This window comes from Capra hircus, chromosome 5 (genome assembly GCF_001704415.2).
Source record: "Capra hircus breed San Clemente chromosome 5, ASM170441v1, whole genome shotgun sequence".
Lineage (NCBI taxonomy): Eukaryota > Metazoa > Chordata > Mammalia > Artiodactyla > Bovidae > Capra > Capra hircus.
Genome location: NC_030812.1, coordinates 108,495,234 through 108,522,968, shown reverse-complemented (window position 1 = coordinate 108,522,968; position 27,735 = coordinate 108,495,234). Strand labels below are relative to the sequence as shown.

At 42.3% G+C, this 27,735-nt stretch overlaps 2 protein-coding genes and 1 non-coding gene across 3 annotated transcripts in view; 1 reads left to right on the top strand and 2 right to left on the bottom strand.

Annotated features, from left to right (window-relative positions):
- LOC102186863 (zinc finger protein 345-like) overlaps positions 1 to 24,503 on the bottom strand; it is a 43,441-nt gene extending 18,938 nt beyond the window's left edge. The window contains 3 exon segments of the mRNA XM_018049069.1: positions 22,569 to 22,640; positions 22,642 to 23,751; positions 24,471 to 24,503. Coding sequence (XP_017904558.1) covers positions 22,569 to 22,640; positions 22,642 to 23,751; positions 24,471 to 24,503 — 1,215 coding nt within the window.
- Positions 15,709 to 15,780, top strand: TRNAQ-UUG. Its single transcript has one exon. It is a non-coding gene; the product is annotated as a tRNA-Gln (tRNA).
- TRIOBP (TRIO and F-actin binding protein) overlaps positions 25,096 to 27,735 on the bottom strand; it is a 41,998-nt gene continuing 39,358 nt past the window's right edge. The window contains exon 11 of the mRNA XM_018049068.1: positions 25,096 to 25,260. Coding sequence (XP_017904557.1) covers positions 25,096 to 25,260 — 165 coding nt within the window. The remainder of the gene's footprint in view (positions 25,261 to 27,735) is intronic.

Here is a 27,735-nt window from a genome sequence, read left to right as displayed (position 1 = left end):
CAGCATTATATCATAAACGCCAAGGAACTATGTCATAAGACTTTCTTAGTAAACATAAACCTTAATTAACAAAACCAGAATTTAATATTTAGTGAAACATATTTTTTTTTTCTAAAGTTGCCTCTATTTTCACTAAACTCGGCCAAGACTAATTTTAAGAAATAAGTTTGGTGTGCTGACCACATAGACTTCTTCTACACTGACTCTGCTGTAATTCCTCAGGAGTCTTAGACTAAATTCCCAAAAGGCCGCTCAAGGCCAAGATTTATTAATTGGTTCTACTTTCCTCCATTTATAAATGACTGACTGGAGAATAGAATTATCATTACTTTTTACAACAAAAATATTTCCAGTCTTTATATCTTCTTCTCATTGACAACACATATCCGACTTGCCATACACACTGAAACATTTTCCCTTGTCACTTTAGTAGATCTTGAGTCCATAATTTTTAATCTTTAAAAAATTAACCCCTAGTGAAAATCAAGAAGAAAGCGATTGTGAACTATTTGCTGCATTGGCAGTCTCTGATTAGCAAACTCAAGAACATATTTTAGAACCTCTAAAAACATGTATTTTTCAAAAGTACAGTTTTTCTCCAGGTAATACAAGGCACGTGTCTAATAGATATACGTCTATGTATAACTGAATGAAGTTCCTGAAAACCAAAAAAAAAAAAAAAACCAAGAAACACAAAAACACCCCACACATCGGAAATCGCGTCTACTCTAATAGAATATAAATTTTTAAATTACCATAATAAGAAAGAGTGGGGCATGAAGAAATGTTGCCACCTTGTGGCCACTTTGGGTAGCAACAATTTAAAACTTGTGAGGATAGGCACGTAATATCCCCAGGCCTTCAGGGATGCAAGGGAAAAAAAGCCTGTGGTCAACGAACCACCTTAGGTAGATCCTGGAAAAAGAATTCAAAACCTGGCAATTGGTCAAGAAGCCAACCTTGGGAGGTAAGTTTTACTCACACTCTTTCAAAATAATCACACGAAAAGATTTCGGTATCACTAAAACTTCCTGGTGCTGCTGCTAAGTCGCTTCAGTCGTGTCCGACTCTGTGCGACCCCATAGACGGCAGCCTACCAGGCTCCCCCGCCCTTGGGATTCTCCAGCCAAGAATACTGCAGTGGGTTGCCATTGCCTTCTCCACACGAAAACTTACAGAAATTCAAATCAAAACTACAATGAAGGTATCACCTCACTCTGATCAGAATGGCCATTGGTAAAAAGTCTGCAAACAAGAAATGCTGGAGAGGATGTGGGAAAACGGGAACCCTCCTACACCGATGCTGGCAAGGTAAGCTGTTAACCGTCAGCACGGAGGAACAGGGTGGAGGTTCCTCAAAGAAGGGAAAAGGCGACGAAATTACTACACTGCTTAACCCCATGCAGAAAAACATACGCCAAAGCAGAGATCTAAACAGACGGATGGATACTATAAAGCCTTCTGAGGAAAATATACAGAACATCCCTTGATATAAATCGCAGCTAGTTCTTTTTGGATTCATTCTTAGAATAATACAATAAAATCAACAAATGGGACTTCATTAACCTTAAGAGCATTTGAGCAGCAGGGTAAACTATAAACGAAAGAAAAAGACAACCCTCAGAATGGGTGGGGAAAAAAAGTGTTTGCAAATGGAGATACAAGGAATTCATCTCCCAAAACATGCAAACAGTCCATGGAGCTCAATTTATTTAAAAAAAAAAAAAAGAAAAAAAGGAAAAGTGGGCCAAAGTTCGAAATGGGTGTTTCTCCATAGAAGGCATCCAGGTGGATATAAAGTATGCAAAAAGATGCTCAGTGTCTGTAATCATTAGAGAAATGCACATCAAAAGTTTCAGTGAGATATCACTTGACACCAGTCAGCATGGCCATCTCAAAAATTCGACAACAATAAATGCTGGAGCGGGTGTGGAGAGAAGGGAACCCTCCTACCCCAGATGGGAATGTAAGTCAGTGCATCCACTCTGGAGAACAGTACGGAGGGGCTTTCAGACACTCAGCAACAAAGTACCATGTGACCCAGCCATCCCATGCTTGGGCATGGATCCTGGGAAAACCAAAATTTCAAGATACTGCACGCCAACCATCATGGCAGCACTGGATACACTCGCCAAGATACAAAAGAAACCTGAGTGTCAGAAGGACAGGTGAATGGTTAAAGCAAGCCGGGGTACAGATACACAAACCCAGACAGAAAAGGATGAAAGGAAGCCACTTCCAGCCACAGGGAAGAGCCAGAGACCGATCACACTAGATGAACTAAGTGAGACAAAGTATCACCTGTTATCACTTCTAGGTCGGAATCCAAACATGGAAACAAGTGAGCTTCTTTACAAAACAGTAACAGCTTCATACACTTAGTAAAGAAACGATGTTACCTAAAAAGGAAAGGCCAGGGTGCAGGGAGAAATATATGTTTGAAAATAACATATACACACTGCTAGTTATAAAGATATCCATAAGGATCCCACTGTCAGAGGCACAAGGAACCCTGCTTTGACTGTATATAACCTATATGAGATAAAAGAACCCAAAAGAGCATATATACATCTATGTATCAATGAATAACTGTTGCCTTTACGACATTAAAAAACAAACAAACAAACAAACCCAGCAACAGTGCAAATCACCTATATACTCAAATTCAAAATAAACGGAAACAGGAAAGAAAGAAAGACAAAAGAACTGCTGACTCTGTTCCCCTCGGGCCTTGGGGACCTGGGCTGGCATCACGTCCCTGGGGCCTAGAGCAGGCTGGGTCCCCAGGCGGGGCTGTCCTGGGGCTGAGGGCGCTGGGGAGGGATATGCCAGCCAATCAGCCCCCCAGCCCGGTGGACATGGCTTCCTGTTCCCTCTGCATGAGTCACAATCTCCAGATCCTGTGGGACCCTCCTGCAGCAGCACCTAATCTAGTGCCCCCAAAGGATGGTCGAGGTCTCTGGGACTGGAAGAGCTTTGCAAAGTGCCCCGGGCCCCGTGTCTCCTGGTGGTGGGGTTGCCACCTCCAGCCTCCTTCCTTAGGGTCACCCCACTGAGAGGACAGGTCCCTCTGCAGAGTGGTGTTGCAATCATTGGGACCGCCTGGGGGATGAAGGGGAAGGGGGAAGAAGTAAGGAGACACAAGCCTTAGGGCTTCCCAGGTGGCGCTGGTGGTAAAGAATCCATCTGCCAATGCAGGAGATGTGGGAGAAGCGGGTTCAATCCCTGGGTCGGGAAGATCCCGGGATGCGTTCTTATTGACAACCCAGAAACCAGATTTGCCCTAAGGCTCTGGTTGCCCAGGTAACCAGACGGGGCATGAAGAAATGCTGCCACCTTGTGGTTCATTCCCCTGTAACAAGCACTTGAAAACCGGGGCTATTGAGCTCGGCCCTAAATAGACACCAGCCCTAAAGAAATCTTCCGGGGTAAATCACATGAAGAGAACTCAAAACAGGGCTGACTTTCAAGAAGCCACTTTCCGGAGGTTAAGCTGTACTCCCCCGTAGAAGGTAAAAAGCCCGTGGATAGATACTCATCATCAGTAAGTAGTGAAAGAAATGCAAATTAAAACTACCCATGAGCCATCTTCTCACACGGCTCAGAACGGCCATCCTCAAAAGATCTTCGAAGCTTAAGTGCTGCTGAGGCGAGGGGAACAGGGAACCCTCCTATGCCGTGGGCAGGGTTGTAAATGGGTGGGTGCAGCCACGAAGGGAAATATCTGGAGGCTCCTTTGAAACACGAAATAGAGAGTTACCACGTTTTCCAGCAATACTACTCGCCTTGCTTTGATCTGGAAAAAAATCCTAATTCCAAAAGAATATGTACATTTCTATTTTCAGGGCAGCACTGTTCACAATAGCCAAGGTCAGAGCATTAACCAAAAATCGACAGAAAAATGAAGACTAACTGGCCCATCTAGACAGTGGAATACACTCAGACAAAGAACAAAAAAACAAAAAACAACAACAACAACAAAAAAAAAAACACTACCATGAGCAGCAGCATGGATGTACTGAGAGATTATCACCTGAGGTATGAGACCAAAGGCAAACATCCTAAAATAGTACTGAAAGGTGGAAGCCAGAAATTCATGCAAATAAAATAATTTGCAAATAGAAACAGCACTCAGAGTTAAAAAATCAACTCATGATTATTTTTTAAAAACGTTGCAGGAGGGATACACTAAGAGGGATTAAAATGCTCACATCACTACATATCAAACAGGTCATCTAAAAGGACCAACTGAACAGCACAGCAAGCTGAAGGAAACACACTGTGATAACCTTCATGGGAAAAGATCCCCCGAAAGAACAGCGGTACATCTATTTATGACTGAATCAAGTTCCTGTACACCTAAAACGTAGTCGGAAATCAACTCCATGTGAGAAAAAAATAAATTACCCAAAAAAGTGGAGGATGAAAAATGATGCCGCCTTGTGGTTGCTTTTGGTAACAACAACTGAAAAACCTGCGCTGACCAAAATACACCTGTTCTCAACAAATGTCCGTGGGATAGGTCCTGGAAAAAGAATTCAAAACAGGGCAGATGGTCAAGAGGCCAACGTAACTTGTTAATAGCCAGGACAGAGGACAGGGAGGAGGGTCCTTAAACAAGCAAAAAGAGAATGAAATTGCAACACTCCCTACCCATTTAAAGAAAAACTCCAAATTAGTTAAAGAACTAAATGGAGAGACAATTACTCCCTACCATTAGAGGAAAGCATAGGAAAAACAGGCTTTGACATAAATCACAGCAAATTCCCTCTTGGATCCACCTCTTAGTATAATGAAAAATAGAAATAAGAAAAACTCAGCAAGGGATTCATTAACCTTAGAAGCACTTACACAGCAAGGGAAACCATAACGAAAGAAAATGGCAACCCTCAGAGTGGAAAAAAAGTTGGCAAGAAAATATATCAACAAGTAATTCATCTGCAAAACAAGCAAACGGCGCATGCAGCTCAAAACACACACACACACACACACTCACACACTCACACACACTCTCACACACACACACACTCACACACACCACAGAAATGGGCCAAAGATCTAAATGGATATTTTTTCAAAAAATGTATCCAGATCGCTATAAGGCACATGAAAAGATGCTCAGCGTCCCTAATGATTGGAGAAATGGAAATCAAAACGACAATGAGGTATCAGCTAAAATCACTGAGAGTGAGGATCCTCCAAAAGATCTACAAAGATTAAACTCTGCCAGGAGCAGGGGAAAAGGAATCCTTCTACCCTGGGGGCAGGGATGTAAATGGGTAAGTGCGACCAAGAAGGAAAAACATGGAGATTCTAACCTAAACTGCCCTGGAAGCCAACTCCTTGCCATAGATCCAGAAAAACTAAACAATTTAAATGATATGTGCATGTACCCTTATTTTTAGGACAGCACTATTGACTATATTGAAGACAGAGTGTCAAACAAAATGTCCATCGATACAGAAATGAAGGTAACTGGTCCATCTAGACACCGGAATACATTCAACCAGTAACAGAAGGAGAAAGTGGCATTGGTAGTAGCAGGATGGACCAAGGGGTCGTAATGGAAAACACACCTCTCCTCAACTCGAGTCCTCGGGTGGGTCTGGGGAAAAGAATTCAAAACAGGGCAGACGGTCAAGAGGCCAATCTTGAGAGGCTGGATTTAATCACACTGTTTTTGTTTTTGTTTTTAAATCAAATGGAAACCTTTCAACATGAAGTAATTTTAGAGAAATTCAAATAAAAACGACAACTAGGAATGAGCTAGTCTCAGTCAGAATGGCTAGTGTGAAAAACTCTACAAACAGTAAATGCTGGAGAGGTTTTGGAAAAAAAGAAATTCTCCTACCTTGAGGCTAGTAACCTCCAATTATTAGCAGCCAGAGCAGAGGATCCTGTGGAGGCTCCTGAAACAAGTGAAAAGTCAATGAAATTGCATCTCTCCCTAACCTCAGCCAGAAAAGAAGCTCCAAATCAATTAAAGAACTAAATGGAGGCAATGGATACTCTAAACTTCTTGAGGAAAATATGGGCAAGACAGGTTTTGAAATAAATCACAGCAAGTTCTTGCTTTCCCTCTTAGGATAACAACAACAAAAAAAAAACCCTCAACAAAAGTAACCTCATTAACCTCAAAAGCTTTAGCACAGCAAGGGGAACTCTAAATGAAAGAAAAAGACAACACTTAAATTGGGAAAAATGGTTACACTTAATTGGGAACACGTGTACACCTATGGTGTATTCATTTTGATGTATGGCAAAACCAATACAGCATTGTAATTAGCTGCCAATTAAAATAAATAAATTTATATTAAAAACAAAAATAAAAAACAATTTACTCATCTCCAAAAACATGCAAACAGTTCATTCAGCTCAACATCAAAAATCAATCAATAGAAAAATAGGCCAAAGGTCTAAATAGGCCTTTGTCTTCAGCTGGCATCCAGATGGCCATAGCACATGAAAAGATGATTCCCATCAGTGTTGGAGAAATGCCCATCAAAGCTGCAGCGTGGTATCAATGCACACCCCTCAGAATGGCCATCTTTCAAAAGCTCTACGAAGTTTAAATGATGCGGAAGGCGAGGCAAATAAGAAGTCTTCCTACACTGTGGGCGGGGATGTAAAGGGGCGGGAGCGGCAGTGAAAGAAAGAAACGTGAAGATTGCTGCTGCTGCTGCTGCTGCTACTGGCTAGGTGACTTCAGTCGTGTCCGACTCTGGTCATAGCAAACACCCTCTTCCAACAACACAAAAGAAGACTCTACACATGGATATCACCAGATGGTCAACACTGAAATCAGAGTGATTATATTCTATGCAGCCAAAGATGGAGAAGCTCTATACTGTCAACAAAAACAAGACCAGGAGCTGACTGTGGCTCAGATCATGAACTCCTTATTACCAAATTCAGACTTAAATTGAAGAAAGTAGGGAAAACCGCTAGACCATTCATGTATGACCTAAATCAAATCCCTTATGATTTTACAGTGGAAGTGAGAAATAGATTTAAGGGCCTAGATCTGATAGATAGAGTGCCTGATGAACTATGGAATGAGGTTCGTGACATTGTACAGGAGACAGGGATCAAGACCATCCCCATGCAAAAGAAATGCAAAAAAGCAAAATGGCTGTCTGGGGAGGCCTTACAAATAGCTGTGAAAAGAAGAGAGGTGAAAAGCAAAGGAGAAAAGGAAAGATATAAGCATCTGAATACAGAGTTCCAAAGAATAGCAAGAAGAGATAAGAAAGCCTTCTTCAGCGATCAATGCAAAGAAATAGAGGAAAACAACAGAATGGGAAAGACTAGAGATCTCTTCAAGAAAATGAGAGATGCCATGGGAACATTTCATGCAAAGATGGGCTCGATAAAGGACAGAAATAGTATGCACCTAACAGAAGCAGAAGATATTAAGAAGAGGTGGCAAGAATACATGGAAGATCTGTACAAAAAAGATCTTCACGACCCAGATAATCATGATGATGTGATCACTCATCTAGAGCCAGACATCTTGGAATGTGAAGTCAAGTGGGCCTTAGAAAGCATCTCTACAAACAAAGCTAGTGGAGGTGATGGAATTCCAGTTGATCTCTTTCAAATCCTGAAAGATGATGATGTGAAAGTGCTGTACTCAATATGCCAGCAAATTTGGAAAACTCAGCAGTGGCCACAGGACTGGAAAAGGTCAGTTTTCATTCAAATTCCAAAGAAAGGCAATGCCAAAGAATGCTTGAACTACCGCACAATTGCACTCATCTCACATGCTAGTACAGTAATGCTCAAAATTCTCCAAGCCAGGCTTCAACAATACATGAGCCGTGAACTCCCTGATGTTCAAGCTGGTTTTAGAAAAGGCAGAGAAACCAGAGATTAAATTGCCAACATCCGCTGGATCATGGGAAAATCAAGAGAGTTCCAGAAAAACATCTATTTCTGCTTTATTGACTATGCCAAAGCCTTTGACTGTGTGGATCACAAGAAACTGTGGAAAATTCTGAAAGAGATGGGAATACCAGACCACCTGACCTGCCTCTTGAGAAATCTGTATGCAGGTCAGGAGGCAACAGTTAGAACTGGACATAGAACAACAGACTGGTTCCAAATAGGAAAAGGAGTACGTCAAGGCTGTATATTGTCACCCTGCTTATTTAACTTCTATGCAGAGTACATCATGAGAAACGCTGGACTGGAAGAAACACAAGCTGGAATCAAGATTGCTGGGAGAAATGTCAATAACCTCAGAGACGCAGATGACACCACCCTTATGGCAGAAAGTGAAGAGGAGCTAAAAAGCCTCTTGATGAAAGTGAAAGAGGACAGTGAAAAAGTTGGCTTAAAGCTCAACATTCAGAAAACGAAGATCATAGCATCCGGTCCCATCACTTCATGGGAAATAGATGGAGAAACAGTGGAAACAGTGTCAGACTTTATTTTTGGGGGCTCCATAATGACTGCAGATGGTGACTGCAGCCATGAAATTAAAAGACGCTTACTCCTTGGAAGAAACGTTATGACCAACATAGACAGCATATTCAAAAGCAGGGACATTATTTTGCCGACTAAGCTTTGTCTAGTCAAGGCTATGGTTTTTCCAGTGGTCATGTATGGTTGTGAGAGTTGGACTGTGAAGAAGGCTGAGCGCCTAAGAATTGATGCTTTTGAACTGTGGTGTTGGAGAAGACTCCTGAGAGTCCCTTGGACTGCAAGGAGATCCAACCAGTCCATTCTGAAGGAGATCAGCCCTGGGATTGCTTTGGAAGCAATGATGCTAAAGCTGAAACTCCAGTACTTTGACCTCCTCATGCTAAGAGTTGACTCACTGGAGAAGACTCTGATGCTGGGAGGGATTGGGGGCAGGCGAAGAAGGGGACGACTGAGGATGATATGGCTGGATGGCATCATTGACTCGATGGATGCAAGTCTGAGTGAACTCCGGGAGTTGGTGATGGACAGGGAGGCCTGGCGTGCTGAGATTCATGGCGTCGCAAAGAGTCGGACATGACTGAGCGACTGAACTGAACTGAACTGAACTGAAGATAACCATCATGGTGTGATCACTCACCTAGAGCCAGACGTCCTGGAATGCAAAGTCAAGTGGGCCTTAGGAAGCATCACTATGAACAAACTAGTGAAGATGATGAAATTCCAGCTGAGCTATTGCAAATCCTAAAAGACAATGCTGTTTAAATGCTACACTCAATATGCAGGGAAATTTGGAAAACTCAGCAGTGGCCACAGGACTGGAAAAGGTCAGTGTTCATTCCAATCTGAAAGAAAGGCAATGCCAAAGGATGCTCAACTACTGCACAATTGCACTCATCTCACACACCAATAAAGTAATCCTCAAAATTCTCCAAGCGAGGCTTTAAGAGTATATGAACTGAGAGCTTCCAGATGTTCTAGTTGGATTTAGAAAAGGCAGAGGAACCAGAGATCAAAAGGAGGGGAAACCTGAAGGAAAAACAAAATAACCCTCAGGAGAAAAAAATGTTACAACCAAGGTGAAAATAAGGAATTCATCCCCAAAACACGCAAACCACCCATGCTGTTCAGTTAAAAAAGTGGCGGAGGGCAAAGATCTAAATGGATATTTCTCCCCAGAAGACATCTAGGTGGCTATGAAACCCAAGAAAAGATGCTCACATTGCCAGTTATTAAAGAAATTAAAATCAAAACTACAAGAACATCTCACCTCACCCAGCTCAGAGTGGCCTATGTCCTAAGGTTTACTAACAAAATGGCAGAGAGGACGTGGAGACATGGGAAGTCTCCTCCACTGATGCTGGCAATGTAAGCTGTTAACAGTCAGGATGGACAGGGAGAAGCTTCCTTAAACAAGGGGAAAGGGAAAGAATTACATCTCTCCCTAACTGCTTACAGAAGAAAAAATCCAGATAGCTTGAAGAGTTAAATGGACAGAAGATTACTCTAATCCTCTTGAGGAAAATATAGGCAAACACACTTTGACATGAATCACAAGAAGTTCTTTTTCAATCTATGCTTAGAATAATTAAAACTAAAACAAAACTTTAAAAAGGCACCTCATCATCTAAAAAGCTTTGCACTGCAAGGGCAACCTAAAGGAAAGAAAAAGACAGCCTTCAGAATGGGAAAATAAATGTTTGCATCAGATGTTTAAAATAATGAATTCATCTCCCAACATGCAAACTGCTCATGCAGCTCATGATAAAGCTGCAAAAAAAAAACAAAAAAAAACCCTATCAATCCAATAGAAAAACCACAAACATCTAAATGGATATGTCTCCAAGGAAGGCATGCAGATGGCCATAAAACACATGAAAAGATGCTTAGGATCACTTTTAGAGAAATGCTAATCAAAACTGCAATGAGGTATCACCTCACACCTCACAGAATATCCATCTTCCAAAAGGTCTACAAAGGAATCCTCTGTGTCCTACAAAGGTTAATTGCTGCTCAGGGAAAGGGTCACAGAGAATTCTCCTATACTGTGGGCGGGAGTGTAATTGAGTGGGTGCAGCCACAAGGAAAAGAGTATGGAAATTCCTTAAAACACTAAATATAGACATACCACATGATCTGGCAAGCCCACTCCTTGCCTTACACCCAGAGAAAATCATGATTTAAGATGATAGTTGCACCTCAATTTTCAGGGCAGTGCTATTGACAATATCTAAGACAGAGCATCCACCGAAGTTCCATCTATAGAGAAATGAAGAGTCAGGTGTCCTTCTAAACACTGGCATGCACTCAGCCATCCAAAAGGATGAATGAATGAATGACATTTTCAGGAGCATGGGTGGACTGAGAATTCATCATACTCAGTGAAGTCAGAGATGAAAGAAGAAGTATCTCTTAGAGGGGGAATCTATACATTTATACAGATTGACTAACTATAAACAGAAACAGACTCACAGGCTTAGAAACCCAACTTATGACTTAAAAAAAAAAATGTAGTGGCAGGGAGACCTTGAGAGGTTGCGATGAACAAAAACACACTATTTATTACCATATAGATAATGCCAGTGGACCTACCAAATAGCACAGGGAAGTCGACTGGATACACAGAATAGACATACATCTGTGTATAACTGAATCATGTTCTCATAAACCTAAAACAAACAAAACAGAAATCAACTCTACTCCGATAGAAAATAAAAATTAACCAAAAAAGGGAAAAACAGAAAGAGAAATACCAAGGGAACATTTCATGCAAAGATGGGCACAATAAAGGACAGAAACAGTATGGACCTAACAAAAGCAGAAGATAATAAGAGAGGTGGTGAAAATACACAGACGAACTGTACTGAGTTTCCCCTGTGGCTCAGCTGGTAAAGAATCCGCCTGCAATGCAGGAGACCTAGGTTCGAACCCTAGGAAGGTTGGGAAGATCCCCTGGAGAGGGAAAGGTTACCCACTCCAGTATTCTGGCCTCGAGAATTCGACAGACTGTATAGTCCATGGGGTCACAAAGCGTTGGACATGACTATTAAGGAGAGGTGGTGAAAATACACAGATGAACTATACTAAAAAGATCTTATCACACCAGATAATCCCGATGGTGTGACCACTCACCTAGAGCCAGAAATCCTGGAGTGAGAAGTCAAGTGGGTCTTAGGAAGCATCACTATAAACAGAGCTAGTAGAGATGATGGAATTCCAGCTGACCTATTTTAAATTACAAAGGATGATGCTGTTAAAGTGCTTCATTCAATATGCCAGCAAATTTGGAAAACTCAGCAGTGGCTACAGGTTGGAAAAGGTCAGTTTTCATTCCAATCCCAAAGAAGATCAATGCCAAAGAATGTTCAAACTTCTGCACAATTGCACTCATTGTACATGCCAGCAAGGTAATGCTCAAAATCCTTCAAGCTAGGCTTCAACAGTATGTGAACTGAGAACATCCAGAAGTATAAGCTGGATTTAGAAAAAACATGAACAATAGATCAAATTGCCAACATCCGCTGGATCAGAGAAAAAGTAAGAGAATTCCAGAAAACATCTACTTCTGCTTCATTGGCTATGCTAAAGGCTTTCTGTGGAACACAATGAACTGTGGAAAATTGTGAGAGATGGGACTACCAGACCACCTGACCTGCCTCCTGAGAAATCTGTATGCAGGTCAGGAAGCAACAGTTAGAACTGGACATGGAACAATCAACTGGTTCCAAAGTGGGAAAGGAGTACATCAAGGCTGTATATTGTCACCTGCTTATTTAACTTACACGCAGATAACATCATGCAAAATGCCAGATTGGATGAAGCTCAACCTGGAATCAAGATTGCCAGGAGAAATATCAATGATCTCAGATATGCAGATGACACCACCCTGATGGCAGAAAGCAAAGAGGAACTAAAGAGCCTCTTGAAGAAAGTGAAAGAGGAGAGTGAAAAAGCTGGCTTAATACTCAAAATTCAAAAAGCTAAGATCATGGCATCCAGTCCCATCTCTTCATGGCAAATAAAAGGGGAAACAGTTGTAACAGGGAGAGACTTTATTTCCTTGGACTCCAAAATCAATGCAGAGGGTTACTGCAGCCATGAAATTAAAAGGTGCTTCCTCCTTGGAAGATAAGCAATGACAAACGTAAACAGCATGTTAAAAAGCAGAGACATTACTTTGCCAACAAAGGCCCATCTAGTCAAAGCTATGGTTTTTCCAGTAGTTATGTATGGATGTAAGAGTTGGACCATAAAGAAGGCTGAGTGCCAAAGAATTCACGCTTTTGAAATGTGGTGCTGGAGAAGACTCTTGAGAGTCCCTTGGACAGCAAGGAGATCAAACCAGTCCACCCTAAAGGAAATCAGTCCTGAATATTCACTGGAAGAACTAATGCTGAAGCTGAAACTCCAATACTTTGGCCACTTGATGGGAAAAGCCGACTCATTGGAAAAATCCCTGATGCTGGGAAAGATTGAGGAAAGGAGGAGAAGGAGGTGACAGAGGCTGAGATGCTTTGTTGGCATCATCAACTCAATGGACATGAGTTTGAGCAAGCTCTGGGAGTTGGTGAGGGAAGCCTGACATGCTGCAGTCCATGGGGTCACAAAGAGTCGGACATGACTGAGCGACTGAACAACATTGTGGTCTCGGGAGAGAGGAAGGCATTGTAGAATGTGAAGAGAGTCCAGGACGTGACTTCCCAAAAAACTGTATAGAAAGCACATTTACTGTAGTAGGCAATAGTTAAAACCCAGATCCTAAGATCTCCATCAGAATAACACTCAGTCAAAAGTAAGAGTTGACCTCTGTCTTGATGAGGAAGGCAGCATGATTTTATACCAGTAAACTGAGAGAGTGACCTCTAGTCTAGAGCAAAGGAGGCAGAGAGCTCAAGAAAGAGGAAGGTTAGAATCATGTGAGTCATCAGGAAGCTTTCTGCCTATTCTCACCAACTCCCATTTATTCCTCAAAAGCAGAGATAGAAAACTCTTTCGTAGGACACAGACAATTCCAGGAGACCGTCTACAAGTGAAGGAACCAAAATCCTGAGGGTTGATAAGGGATTCTGGAAGGCAGCTGTTCTCACCGAGAAAGCCATGTTCCCATAGTTCTCTAACATCAGGTCCCTGTACAATTCCGGCTGACCGAGGTCCAGGCACTCCCACTCCTCTTGAAAGGCTGTTGCTGAACCACAGAAGACACCGGGATTCTTGGCCTCTGAAGGAGAAGAATTCGATTCGAGGCCAGAGACCAAGCTTGATCAGTCAGAGCTTTTGTGTAATAGAATTTTATTAATCTCTTCAAGAAAATTAGAGATACCATGGGAACATTTCATGCAAAGATGGGCTCGATAATGGACAGAAATGGTCTGGACCTAACAGAAGCAGAAGATATTAAGAAGAGGTGGAAGGAATACATGGAAGAACTGTACAAAAAAGATCTTCACGACCCAGATAATCATGTTGATGTGATCACTCATCTAGAGCCGGACATCCTGGAATGTGAAGTCAAGTGGGCCTTAGAAAGCATCACTACGAACAAAGCTAGTGGAGGTAATGGAATTCCAATTGAGCTGTTTGAAATCCTGAAAGATGATGATGTGAAAGCGCTGCACTCAATATGCCAGCAAATTTGGAAAACTCAGCAGTGGACACAGACTGGAAAAAGTCAGTTTTCATTCAAATTCCAAAGAAAGGCAATGCCAGAGAATGCTCCAACTACCGCACATATGCACTCATCTCACATGCTAGTAGAGTAATGCTCAAAATTCTCCAAGCCAGGCTTCAGCAATATGTGAACCGTGAACTCCCTGATGTTCAAGCAGGTTTTAGAAAAAGGCAGAGGAATGAGAGATCAAATTGCCAACATCCGCTGGATCACGGAAAAAGCCAGAGAGTTCCAGAAAAACATCTATTTCTGCTTTATTGACTATGCCAAAGCCTTTGACTGTGTGAATCACAAGAAACTGTGGAAAATTCTGAAAGAGATGGGAGTACCAGACCACCTGACCTGCCTCTTCAGAAATCTGTATGCAGGTCAGGAAGCAAAGGTTAGAACTGGACATGGAACAACAGACTGGTTCCAAATAGGAAAAGGAGTACGTCAAGGCTGTATATTGTCACCCTGCTTATTTAACTTCTATGCAGAGTACATCATGAGAAACGCTGGACTGGAAGAAACACAAGCTGGAATCAAGATTGCCGGGAGAAATGTCAATAACCTCAGAGACGCAGATGACACCACCCTTATGGCAGAAAGTGAAGAGGGGCTAAAAAACCTCTTGATGAAAGTGAAAGAGGAGAGTGAAAAAGTTGCCTTACTGCTCCACATTCAGAAAACGAAGATCGTAGCATCCGGTCCCATCACTTCATGGGAAATAGATGGAGAAACAGTGGAAACAGTGTCAGACTTTATTTTTCTGGGCTCCAGAATCACTGCAGATGCTGACTGCAGCCATGAAATTAAAAGACGCTTACTCCTTGGAAGAAAAGTTATGACCAACCTAGACAGCATATTCAAAAGCAGAGACATTACTTTGCTGACTAAGGTTTGTCTAGTCAAGGCTGTGGTTTTTCCTGTGGTCATGTATGGATGTGAGAGTTGGGCTGTGAAGAAAGCTGAGTGCCAAAGAATTGATGCGTTTGAACTGTGGTGTTGGAGAAGACTCTTGAGGGTCCCTTGGATTGCAAGGAGATCCAACCAGTCTATTCTGAAGGAGATCAACCCTGGGATTTCTTTTGAAGGAATGATGCTAAACCTGAAACTCCAGTAGTTTGGCCACCTCATGTGAAGAGCTGACTCATTGGAAAAGACTCTGATGCTGGGAGGGATTGGGGGCAGGAGGAGAAGGGGACGACAGAGGATGAGATGGCTGGATGCTATCACGGATTTGACGGACTTGAGTCTGAGTGAACTCAGGGAGATGGTGTTGGACAGGGAGGCCTGGTGTGCTGCGATTCATGGGGTCGCACAGAGTCGGACACGACTGAGGGACTGAACTGAACTGAACTGAAAGTAGAAAAGAGATAGAGAAAGCTTCTGACGTAGACATCAGAAGGGGGCAGAAAGAGCGCCCACTCACTAGTGTTAGCAAGGGAGTTATATACCTTTTAATTAGTTATCCCAATGAAACAAAAGAATGTCTGGAGTTTGTAAAGATCTTACTAGACCCACTCCCATAATTTACATTTTAAAATAACAGGATTAACCAGAAGGTTTTCAGGAAGGAGAAACTGTCTTCAAGCAGGATACATTGTTGTTGTATAATCCCTAGTACAGGGGCTTCCCTGGTGGCTCAGAGGTTAAAGCGTCTGCCTTTGATGCAGAAGACCCAGGTTTGAACCCTGGGTCGGGAAGATCCCCTGGAAAAGGAAATGGCAATCCACTCCAGTATTGTTGCCTGGAGAATCCTGTGGACAGTGAAGCCTAGTAGGTTACAGTCCACGGGGTTGCAAAGAGTCAGACACGACTGAGCGACTTCACCTTCAGCTTCAATCCCTAGTACAGAGTTTAAACTGACTTGTGTAATTGACTAAGACTAAGGAATGCAGACAAAAATGTCTTTCCTTTCCTTCTCCTTGAGAATTCCAGACCCCTCCCTCCTTGGGGACCCCCAGACTTCTTATCAACCTGCTTAGGAATTGACTCTCTAACTCTTGAGTGAAGTCTATGGCCACAGCCCAGAATGTCAGCCGTCCCTGGAATACAATGGACAGATGCCATGTGACTGTGGGAAGACTTCCTAATGTGACCCAAGTTGAAAACAGCAAGTACAGAGTTAATTTTTCAATGAGAAGAGTGTCTGATGGTATACAATAATATACTTTTTTACATAGTAATATGCTCTAGCGCTTTTTACAGCATCAGACCTTGCTTCTATCACCAGTCACATCCACAGCTGGGTTTTGTTTTTGCTTTGGCTCCATCCCTTCATTCTTTCTGGAGTTATTTCTCCACTGATGTCCGGTAGCATATTGGGCACCTACTGACCTGGGGAGTTCCTCTTTCAGTATCCTATCAATTTGCCTTTTCATACTGTTCATGTGGTTCTCTAGGCAAGAATACTGAAGTGGTTTGCCATTCCCTTCTCCAGCGGACCACATTCTGTCAGACCTCTCCACCATGACCCGCCCATCTTGGGTTGCCCCACAGGCATGGCTTAGTTTCATTGACTTAGACAAGGGTGTGATCCTAGTGTGAGTACACTGACTTGTTTTCTGTGAATATGGTTTCGGTGTGTCTGCCCTCTTATGCCCTCTTGCAACATCTACCATTTTACTTGGGTTTCTCTTACCTTGGGAGTGGGGTATCTCTTCACAGCTGGTCCAGCAAAGTGCAGCTGCTGCTCCTTACCTTCGATGAGGGGTATCTCCACACCACTGCCCTTCCTGACATTCCACGTGAGATAGCTCCTCTAGGCCTTCCTGCGCCCACTCAGCCACAGCCCCTTGGACTTTGGGTTGCTCCTCCTGGCCACTGCCCCTGGTCTCAGGCGCCGCCTCTGGCCTCGGGCATAGGGTGGCTCCTCCTGGCCGTTGCCCCTGGCCTCAGATGTGGGGTGGCTCCTCCCGGCTGCTGCCAGTTGCACTCAATATGCCAGCAAATTTGGAAAACTCAGCAGTGGCCATAGGACTGGAAAAGGTCAGTTTTCATTCCAATCCCAAAGAAAGGCAATGCAAAAGAATGCTCTAACTACCGCACAATTGCACTCATCTCACATGCTAGTAAAGTAATGCTCAAAATTCTCCAAGCCAGGCTTCAGCAATACGTGAACCATGAACTTCCTGATGTTCAAGCTGGTTTTAGAAAAGGCAGAGGAATAAGAGATCAAATTGCCAACATCTGCTGGATCATGGAAAAAGCAAGAGTGTTCCACAAAAACACCTATTTCTGCTTTACTTACTATGCCAAAGCCTTTGACTGTGTGGATCACAAGAAACTGTGGAAAATTCTGAAAGAGATGGGAATACCAGACCACCTGACCTGCCTCTTGAGAAATCTGTATGCAGGTCAGGAAGTAACAGTTAGAACTGGACATGGAACAACAGACTGGTTCCAAATAGGAAAAAGAGTACGTCAAGGCTGTATATTGTCACCTTGCTTATTTAACTTCTATGCAGAGTATTTCATGAGAAACGCTGGACTGGAAGAAACACAAGCTGGAATCAAGATTGCTGGGAGAAATATCAATAACCTCAGATATGCAGATGATACCACTCTTATGGCAGAAAGTGAAGAGGAACTGAAAAGCCTCTTGATGAAAGTGAAAGAGGAGATTGAAAAAGTTGGCTTAAAGCTCAACATTCAGAAAACGAAGATCATGGCATCCAGTCCCATCACTATATGGGAAATAGAGAGGGAAACAGTGGAAACAGTGTCAGACTTTATTTTTCTGGGCTCCAAATTCACTGCAGATGGTGACTGCAGCCATGAAATTAAAAGATGCTTACTCCTTGGAAGAAAAGTTATGACCAACCTAGATAGCATATTCAAAAGCAGAGACATTACTTTGCCGACTAAGGTCCGTCTAGTCAAGGCTATGGTTTTTCCTGTGGTCATGTATGGATGTGAGAGTTGGAGTGTGAAGAAGGATGAGCGCCTAAGAATCGAAGGTTTTGAACTGTGGTGTTGGAGAAGACTCTTGAGAGTCCCTTGAACTGCAAGAAGAGCCAACCAGTCCATCCTAAAGGAAATTTGTCCTGAATATTCATTGGAAGGACTGATGCTGAAGCTGAAACTCCAATCCTTTGGCCACCTGATGCCAAGAACTGACTCATTGGAAAAGAGCCTGATGCTGGGAAAGATTGAAGGCGGGAGGAGAAGGGGACAACAAAGGTTGAGATGGTTGGATGGTGTCACGGACTGAATGGATACATGGTTGAGTAAGCTCTGGGAGTTGGTGATTGTCAGATGTGCTGCAGTCCATGGGGTGGCAAAGAGTTGGACACAACTGAGTGACTGAACTGAACTGAAAAGAGCCAGGTACAAATCCATAGTTATTGAACTTTATGCGCTGTACAGATTTTACAGGTTTACTAGATTAGTAAGCAGAGAGAACAACCCTTTTGACCAGTTCTGAACCATTTCTGACCATTTCTATATAACTTTCTAAGTTTTTCCTTTGTAATCTTGAATGAGCCACATAAATAATTTTAGATTAAACAATATTGCTGTTCAAAATTGTTTGGAATATTTGATCAAATATTCAGAAAATGTAGAGCTTGGGATTTACTTCATTGGATCTGAGCTCGATTTTATGTAAAAAGAATTAAGTCAACACAGAGACCTTACTGAGCAACTGGATTGAACTGAACGCAGAGACCACTCTAATGGATGTTTTACCAGTAGAGGTAACTGGCAAAAGTATCAAAAACAGAAAAAATGTCATATACTGTTAACATTTTCATGCACACAAACATATACTAGTTGGGAGAAAAATGATTCATGTTTATAAAATCAGGAATAGATTTCTGTGCTTAAATCTTATAATTTATTTGTGGCAATATTCTGTATCTTTAAAATACACTAGGGTGTAAAAACACATAATGACAAAATTAGAGCTCTTGGTTCTGAATCTTTTAGTCCTTTCAAAATCTCTATCATTTGTGTTGCATTATATTTTAGATATAACATTTAAAGATTCATAAGTAATAACATTCTTGTAAATATTGTAGAAAATACAAAGATGTGATAAGAATTCTGTCTGGAAAATGAGTGTGGAGTGTATTACCAATGGAAATGATCAGACCTGGGCTTGAGTGATGAAAACCTCCATTCTCAAAATGCAAGAACCTTACTAAACAGAGGTGAGTGTTCATTTTCCAAAGCAAAGGGAACTAAGAAGGCGCAGTTTGCTACATTAATTTTGGCAGCTTATACACATCCCTCACTAAATCTTTCAAAAATCCTTATGAAAGTCAAAAAGCAGGAACATCACAGTTCACAATATCACAATATTGCAGAAGCACCTGAACCACGGAACGTGAGGTGTAGTGGGATAAATGTTAGCAGTGATCTGAATCCTGAAAAATATCAGTTTTATACAAAATTCACTTCTTATACAACTTCCATGTTCTGTATCCTAAGACTGCACTTAAGAGTGTGTCCTTTCTACCAATATAGACAAAGGTCTCATACTTTTCTCCTTCTATTCCCCAAACTTTCTGTGGAATTTTGGGCCACTGAGGTAATTCTGTTCATGAGGACAATTTCTCAATCCTGTTCTAAATGTGTCAAGTTGCATATATATGTAAATTGATCCCTAATTTCCCCTGCTTCTCTAAGGTCCCAAACTGAACCACATGCCAATGAGAATCTCAGAACCTATGCCTCCCCATGTTGATCTCTCACAAAGGGAATATTTTCACCAGTTGAACGTCACTCATTCAGCTTGAGAATTCATCATGCTCTAAAGAAAGCCAGGACACAGACAAGGGAGACAAAGTTCTCAGACACAAGGGAGAAGTGATCTAAAGAGCTGGTCCTCACTATGACAAGAAAAGGAAAAAATAAGAAGTTGATAACCAACTCCCCAGGCAGAAAAATTAGAAGCAGAGAACTAAAGGTTTGCAGGTTCCCTCAGTTCAAGCATTTTAGGGGGAAAAGCAGACGCAGCCCCAGACCCAGGACAGAACTGTCATTTCCTCCTCTTCTTCCTCCTGCTCTGTCTTCTCTGAGGATGTGATGTAGCAAACACATCTCTGCATATTGAAAATATACCTTCAAAGGCAACTGCACAGCTCTTTAACCTGCAACTACTTCACCTACAGACAGAAGAACCTTGAAAAGCTGAAAAGACCCACCTCTCCTGTCCTGTCTCAGGAGAGATTCAGGAACAATTACTTCCTACCTGGAGACCAGCCTTTCAACTTATTTCTTGATTTTTCTCCTCAGAGAGAGCTCCTAACCCTCTGCTCACACAGGTGATGTAAGCTGACTGATTTCCCTGGTCCAAATCCAGCTAGACCATTCCTGCAGCCTCTCCTCAGACTGAAGCCAGGCCTCAGCTCTCACAGATGGACCAGGAGCCACGTCCTTAACCCGGGCCTCCCCTTAGAGTCCCCTGGGGCACTTCCTACACACCACACTGATGCTCCCACAGGACCAAGACAGAACTTTGTGGGGAGGTTATCGCTTAACACTGGTCAGGTGATCTTGATAGGAAACCGGGTTGAAACCACTTACAAGGTTCTTTCTGAACCATTTCAGTGAATATGAACCCCTCGAGGTCAAGTCCCCACTCTAAGAAGTTATAAATCTGCAGGTCTGAAGAGGGGCCATGAAATGAGTCTTCAGCAAGTTCCCTGTTTATTTTGATGCTTCTCCCCAAAGACCCACACTCAGGATCCCTGAGCTTCAGCCCTCACACTCAGCACACCTGAGACCTCTCAGGAGAGGAGGTTCTAGGGCAGGAATTTCTTAGGTCAAGGGTAGGACCAAGCAGAGAAAGCTCCAGTACTTGTGGTTCAGGTCTTTATGAGTCCTTGGGTGAAGTGCTGTGGGCTCCCCAGGCTGAGTGTGGATTGGTCCATTCAAACCAAGAGGAGCAGGAATCTGGTGAGCTCTGAGGGTGTCACTGAAGTGGGGCCTGTGCAGTAGACCCTGGGGTTCAGCAAGACTGCTGGTCTCAAGGTGGGTAGTCATCTAGTAGAGGTGCTCACAGGACTGGCTGGTGTGAGTTCAAGGACCTGCAGGCTGCCTGCTCCCCAGACAGACGCTGAGGCAGCAACAGCATGGAGTAGTTCAGGTCTGTATGATCCTTCTTAGAACCATCACAATGTCCCAGCAGTTCCAGAGAGGGGGAAAAGTACAATGGAGAAATGATGGGGAATATCCAATTAGTTGAGGCTTAAAGGCAGTATGGAAACTAATTGTTACAGATATCATCCCTCTGTGCTAACAAAGAGTTTATTGTTAGGTATTTTCCCTTCAACCTTAAATCGGTAGGTTCACAATTCATTACACACCAACTTCATCACAAGAAATCATCCAGTTTTATTAACATGTCATATCACACAGTCAGAATAAAATCTTTTCCAGCTCACTGTATAACTGAATAAAATACAGATTACAAGCATAAACAACAATATTCATTCCTCTGATACAAGGATCTGAGAACTGTGATTCCTATGGTTACAAAATGGAGGTTAATCATTTACGAAACAAGACATACACTAACTACATGACTTTTCTGGGAGGGGTTTCCATACATTTCTAGGAAATCAGAGATGTCTTTATCTGAAACATGTCAACTAATATTCATGACTTCTGTTGATATTATAAAGATACATCAAGATTTCGGTGAACTGTCATTGTATTTTACTTAAAAAACAAGTGACATAACTATTGAAAATGTACATCTTACTTAAATATGTGGAATTACTCCCTGAACACTTACGTCATGGTGACCTATAGGGATGTTTGACCTGAATGAGTAACACCTCCATTTAGATGTACATGTTACATTACTGTGTCCTTAATCTTCTAATAGAGAATAAATATAAATGATTTCTTCCTAGGATAGAAGGCCTTGTCTCATTTTTGAGACAGCAACCATCGAAAACATAACTTTGCATACACCCTAGAAATGAAGCATAGCAGCATGGAGTAATTTGAGAGTTGAATAACATTTATTTTGGTTTTCAAAATATTGACATGACAAATCATGTCAATATAAACAAAGACATATTGCTAATAATTGTACATTTCTAAATACCAACCTTCATGTTCTAAGCCATACTGACATATCAATTTTCTATCTATTTTAACTATGGATTACTATCTACAATACTCCTGAAGAGGAACTTCAAAAAACAGGATTCATGAAATGCTTTCTATTGTGCGGGCTTCCCTGATAGCTCAGTTGGTAAAGAATCTGCCTCCCACTCCACTATTCTGGCCTGGAGAATTCCATGGACACAGTCCATGGGGATGCAAAGAGTTGGACACAACTGAGCAACTTTCACTTTTTCTAGTGCGCAATTTCTGATATTTATTTACATTTCATTTTTATTAAATACTTTTCTACATTTTCTTTATGTCATTCCTTCTCTTTCTTAAATAAATGGTCTTGTATTTTCTGAAGTGTATGTTTAGGACAAACCTCTTCCATCACTTATTACTAGGGTTTCTCTCTAGAACGTGCTATCTGATGTCTAGTAAGGTGAGAGCTCTGATTAAAGCCTTTGCCACTTTCCTTACATTTGTAAGGTTTTTCCTCCAGTATGAATTCTCTGATGTTGAGTAAGACGTGAGTGCTTGATGTAGGCTTTTCCACATTCTTTGCACTTGTAAGGTTTCTCTCCAGTATGAATTCGCTGGTGTTGAGCAAGAGTTGACTGGTCCCTGAAGGCTTTTCCACATTCTTTACATTTATAAGGTTTTTCTCCAGTATGAATTCTCTGATGGTAAGTAAGACCTGAGTGCCTGCTAAAGTCTTTGCCACAATCCTTACATTTATAAGGCCTCTCCCCAGTATGAATTCGCTGGTGTTGAGTAAGAGTTGACTGGTGTCTGAAGTCGTTTCCACATTCCTTACATTTATAAGGTTTTTCTCCAGTATGAATTCTCCGATGGTAAGTAAGACCTGAGTGCCTGATAAAGTCTTTGCCACAATCCTTACATTTATAAGGTTTTTCTCCAGTATGAATTCTCTGATGGTAAGTAAGACCTGAGTGCCTGCTAAAGTCTTTGCCACAATCCTTACATTTATAAGGCTTCTCCCCAGTATGAATTCTCTGGTGTTGAATAAGATGTGACTTCTGATTAAAAGCTTTGCCACACTTTGTACATTTATAATGCTTCTCCCTAGTGTTAATTCGCTGGGGTTGAATAAGACTTGAGTGGTGACTGAAGGCTTTTCTGCATTCTTTACATTTATAAAGCTTCTCTCCAGTGTGAATTCTCTGATGGCAAGTAAGCCCTGAGCGCCTGTTAAATTCTTTGCCACAATCCTTACATTTATAAGGCTTCTCCCCAGTATGAATTCTCTGGTGTTCAGTAAGACGTGACTTCTGATTAAAGGCTTTGCCACACTTTGTACATTTATAAGGCTTCTCCCCAGTGTGAATTCGCTGGTGTCGACTAAGGTTTGAGGAAGACATAAATGCTTTTCCACATTCTTTACATTCATAAAGTTTCTTGCCAGTGTGGACTTGCTGATCTTGACTAAGCTCTGAATTCTGATTAAGGGTGTTGCCACACTCTGTACATTTGAAAGGTTTCCATCCTGAATGAATTTTCCTGTGTCTACTTAGACTGGTTGAGTTAGTAAAGGCTTTCTCATATTGCTTACACTTGTAACTTTCTTGCGGATTCTGAATACTCTGCTGTTGAGTGAGATTTGAAGACTGAATAGAAACATCACCATATTCACAATTGTAAGTCTTCTCTCCAGTATGTGTACTCTCATTTAGTGGAAAACCTGATGTTTGATAAAAGATATTCCTCCATGTACTATTTTCAGAATCTTTGTCTGAAGATTGAGGTCCCTGATATTTCATAGGGTGAGAGTCTTGTTCAGTTTTACACTCACTTTCATTGCATGAATGGCTTCTCACTCCATCATAAATATTCTTGTAATTATTGGGTGTAGAGCTCTTACTTAAGGCCTGACTTCTGTTATTACACGTGAGAAGTTGTTCCATATTAACCATATCATGATGTGTATTGAAAAATGATGGTAGGATTAACTCTCTTCCATTATTATCAACATTACACATTTTGGAACAGAGAGAAACTGTTTGTTGGTGGAAGAATAATGACCCCTTGCTCACAGATCCCTCAGACTGATTATATTGTGAGTTTTCCCCATCATTTTTAAATTTCTGGTTTTCAGACGTGCTTGAATGAATGTGTAATCGAAGCCTGTGTTCCGAGAGGTTTGCAGGAGTACTTGGAGTAGAGACTGGATGACTTTCCAGATTTTCCACATTTCCCTTCAGAGAACGTGTATGTTTCAAAAAATGATTTAAGCCTTTGCTTGAAGAGATACACTTCTCTGCACATGTTGATAACTGAAATGGGTGTTTTCTGCAGTTTGACTCACATTGCTGATTTCTTTTGGCAGTAATGTCCGCATGGTGTGATACTGTCTCAGTTTCTTTCTGTCCATATAAACATCTTCTAGGTCTTTCACATACCCCTGTATATTCCTGGTCTTTTATTAAACATTCGTTTCCAAGGTGAGCTCTTTCATATATTCCTAGGTTTACTTTTTGCATTAAATTTTCTAATCTTGGATTCTTTGACATCAAACCATGGGTGTTGTGAGAAGACAGAGCTGAAAGATACCAAATGAAAGTTTTCTTAACTACTATTCTTATCTACTGGGGCCTGTGTGAGCTCAGCTGAGACAGAAGGGGAGCCTCATTCTCTGCAGGAAGAGAACACGGCAACAGTCTTGGCAGCAGGACAGAGTGAGACCTGTACGCAGGGTACTGATCCCAGCCCTGCCCACCCAGCCTGAGAGTGTCCACTGCTGCAGACAAAGGCTGGGTGCTGAAATGTGGGGTCTGGAAAGCAGACCCAAGCAGAGGACTGCTGTGGGCTGTGAGGAGACATCCTGAGGGGACGGGGTAAGGGAGGAGCTATATAAATAAGAATGCTTGTAGAGGAAGCCTGAATCACCAGAGAGCAGAGCGCCGTTGTTGAGTGATGCCCAAAGGGAAGACCTACCATTGCAGCCCCTCTCCCCCTGCGCTGGCTCCTCCTCCCCCAGCATTAAGAAGGGCCACCACCGGGTGAGCTCTATTGAGCTCCAGCCACAGCCTCCCCCCATGCACCTCCTCCACAATCAGCAGACTCCTGTGCTCTGGGGCAGCCTCTGGAGCAGACACCTGTGGGTGGCCCACACACAGAGAAGGAGCTGAAAGCTCAGCTGAGCCCCAGGGTTAAGGAAGAAAACCTGAAGTCTCTCCTCACGGTTACACAAACCATGCTTTTATACCTGCAACTGGCTTTGTCAACTCAGCCCCTACAGAACATCCAAATGGACAACCAGGGCTCCCCCAGTCACGGGAGGTGCAGCTTTAGCAGCTGTGGACTTTGTGGGGAGGTATACTAGGGGGTGGGGCCAGGCCAGAGTCTGAGTTGCCCCCATAGCGCCACAGCAGGTCCAGCTCCTGAACACAATTCTGGGACCTTAGTTCACTGGATCTGTGCTGGTGTTCCAGTGAAAACAACATCTGAGAGACACCAGAGCAATGTGCCAGCATGCCCATGATTGAAGGGGAACCAAGAGCAGTGCCAACATGGGATCAGATGAGACTCACAGAGCACATGAGCACACCCAAGGTGAACATCCCCAGAGGAGCAATCCTTAGTGGCTTCTCTCCCAGTGGGTGTCCTCCAATCCTACCTCCCTTGACCACAGATCAGAATCACAGCGAAGAAACAGATCTGGGGGCTCTTCTCCACCAACCAGGGAGCAGACCCCACCCCTGACAGGGCAGTGACAACCACAGAGCCAAGGGGAAGCTCCCCTCAATATCCAGGGGAGGCTCACGTCACAATAACAGCAATCAAAGCCCAGATCAAGGGGATAAGGGTACAAGCCTGTGGACCAACCTCACCCCCTAGGGGGAAGACAACAGAGCTAGAGGAGCTAGGATCCTGAAGCCTGCAGAACAGACCACAAACCCAGAAAATGTGACAAAATGAGAGGACAAAGAAGTATGGTGTAGAGGAAAGAGCAAGACAAAAAGCTACAAGAACCACTAAATGAAGGGACCAGCAGGCTAATGATTACTCTTCGACTTAAGTCATCTTAAATGCAGATACCACTAGGTGCCCTCTAATTCTTTCACCCACTTTTTATTTTAGCGTGTTCTATATGATGTTTCAATATAAAAATCATAAATGATACTGACATAGGTCTAATCAGAAAGCGAGGACATGTAGGACAAAGTCTGGGGAAGCTGATAACAAGATTAATTAAATAAAGAAGCAGTTCTTGAGGAATTAAGAAATGAGACTTTGAAAATATGGTGTGAACACTATCAATGCTCTGTGGAGATCGAATTGGGAAGGAAATCTTAAAAAGAGTAGATATCTATACGTAAAATGGATGCTCTTTGCTGTACAACATTGTAAACCAGTTATATTCCAATGACAATGTTTTAAAAAGATTCTATTATCTAAACATTGCAATAGTTTGAAACCATTAACAAATATGTTGGAAAATGTTTTAAGCTCTTATGCCAATTTATTTGAAAATTATTTCAGTTAATTGAATATATTTAAGTCTTTTAGCATTGAGGAATTGAGGCAAATACACTTAACATTTCATATGAGTTCATATGAAGAAACCAGAAACTTTGAAGTAACCCTGAGATTGGCATTCTTTCTCTTTAGGGAGGTTTTGGTTTATGCAGTGAAGAAATTACTTGAATTCAAAATTTACAAGATCCTATTTGAAGCTTCCAGTGTTTTAGAAATTAAAGTCAGGAAAAACACACACACACACACAAAACCTCTGTCCCCAATATTCTTAAAAGTTTGGCAGCATGTCTACAATTCCACTCACACACTGCCATCTAGAGGTACAAACCTTAATAGGAGCGTCGTACAGTTTTTCAGAAATGTGCAGTTTTCCTAGGACCCCAACCCCCACCCAAGAAATGGAATAGTAATCGATTCATGCAGGTTGTCACTGGCTAAGAGAAGGATGTCTGTTCTCACTGTGATTGAGAAAAGTAATCACTGGAGATGACTTCAGGAATGATTTAAAGAGACAGAATGGGGCAGGTGATATCCGCCTATGACAGCAACAGAAAGAAACCCAGGCTTCTCTAAAATCATTTCCACTGAAGCAGATCTTCCCAAACCACATGGCAAAGGATGAATTCCTCACTAATCCTTGGACCCGTCGTTGACTCATCGGCTCCATCCATTCACACCTACCTGTGTATATGGCTGGCGTCTCCAGTCTCCTTTCATCCCAGGGAGTCTTCATTTGCTCCAGAAAGGTGACCAGGTCTGGCTTAGAGACCACAAGACCTGCTATCAGGAAAAGGAATATTTGTTTTGCTAGAGATTCATCAGTTTCCAATCTCATATGTATTCAAGTGAGAAGAGAAGACACATGTGCTAAATTGCTCCAGTCATGTCTGACTCTTTGTCACCCTGTGGACTGTAGCCCCCAGGCTCTTCTGTCCATGGGAGTGTCCAGGCAAAAATACTGAGTGGGTTGCCATGTCCTCCTCCAGGAGTGTGTCCCAACCCAGGGATCGAACCCATTTCTCTTTACATCTTGTGCATTGGCAGGCAGGTTCATTACCACTAGTGCCACCTGGGAAGCCCAGAGAAGGCAT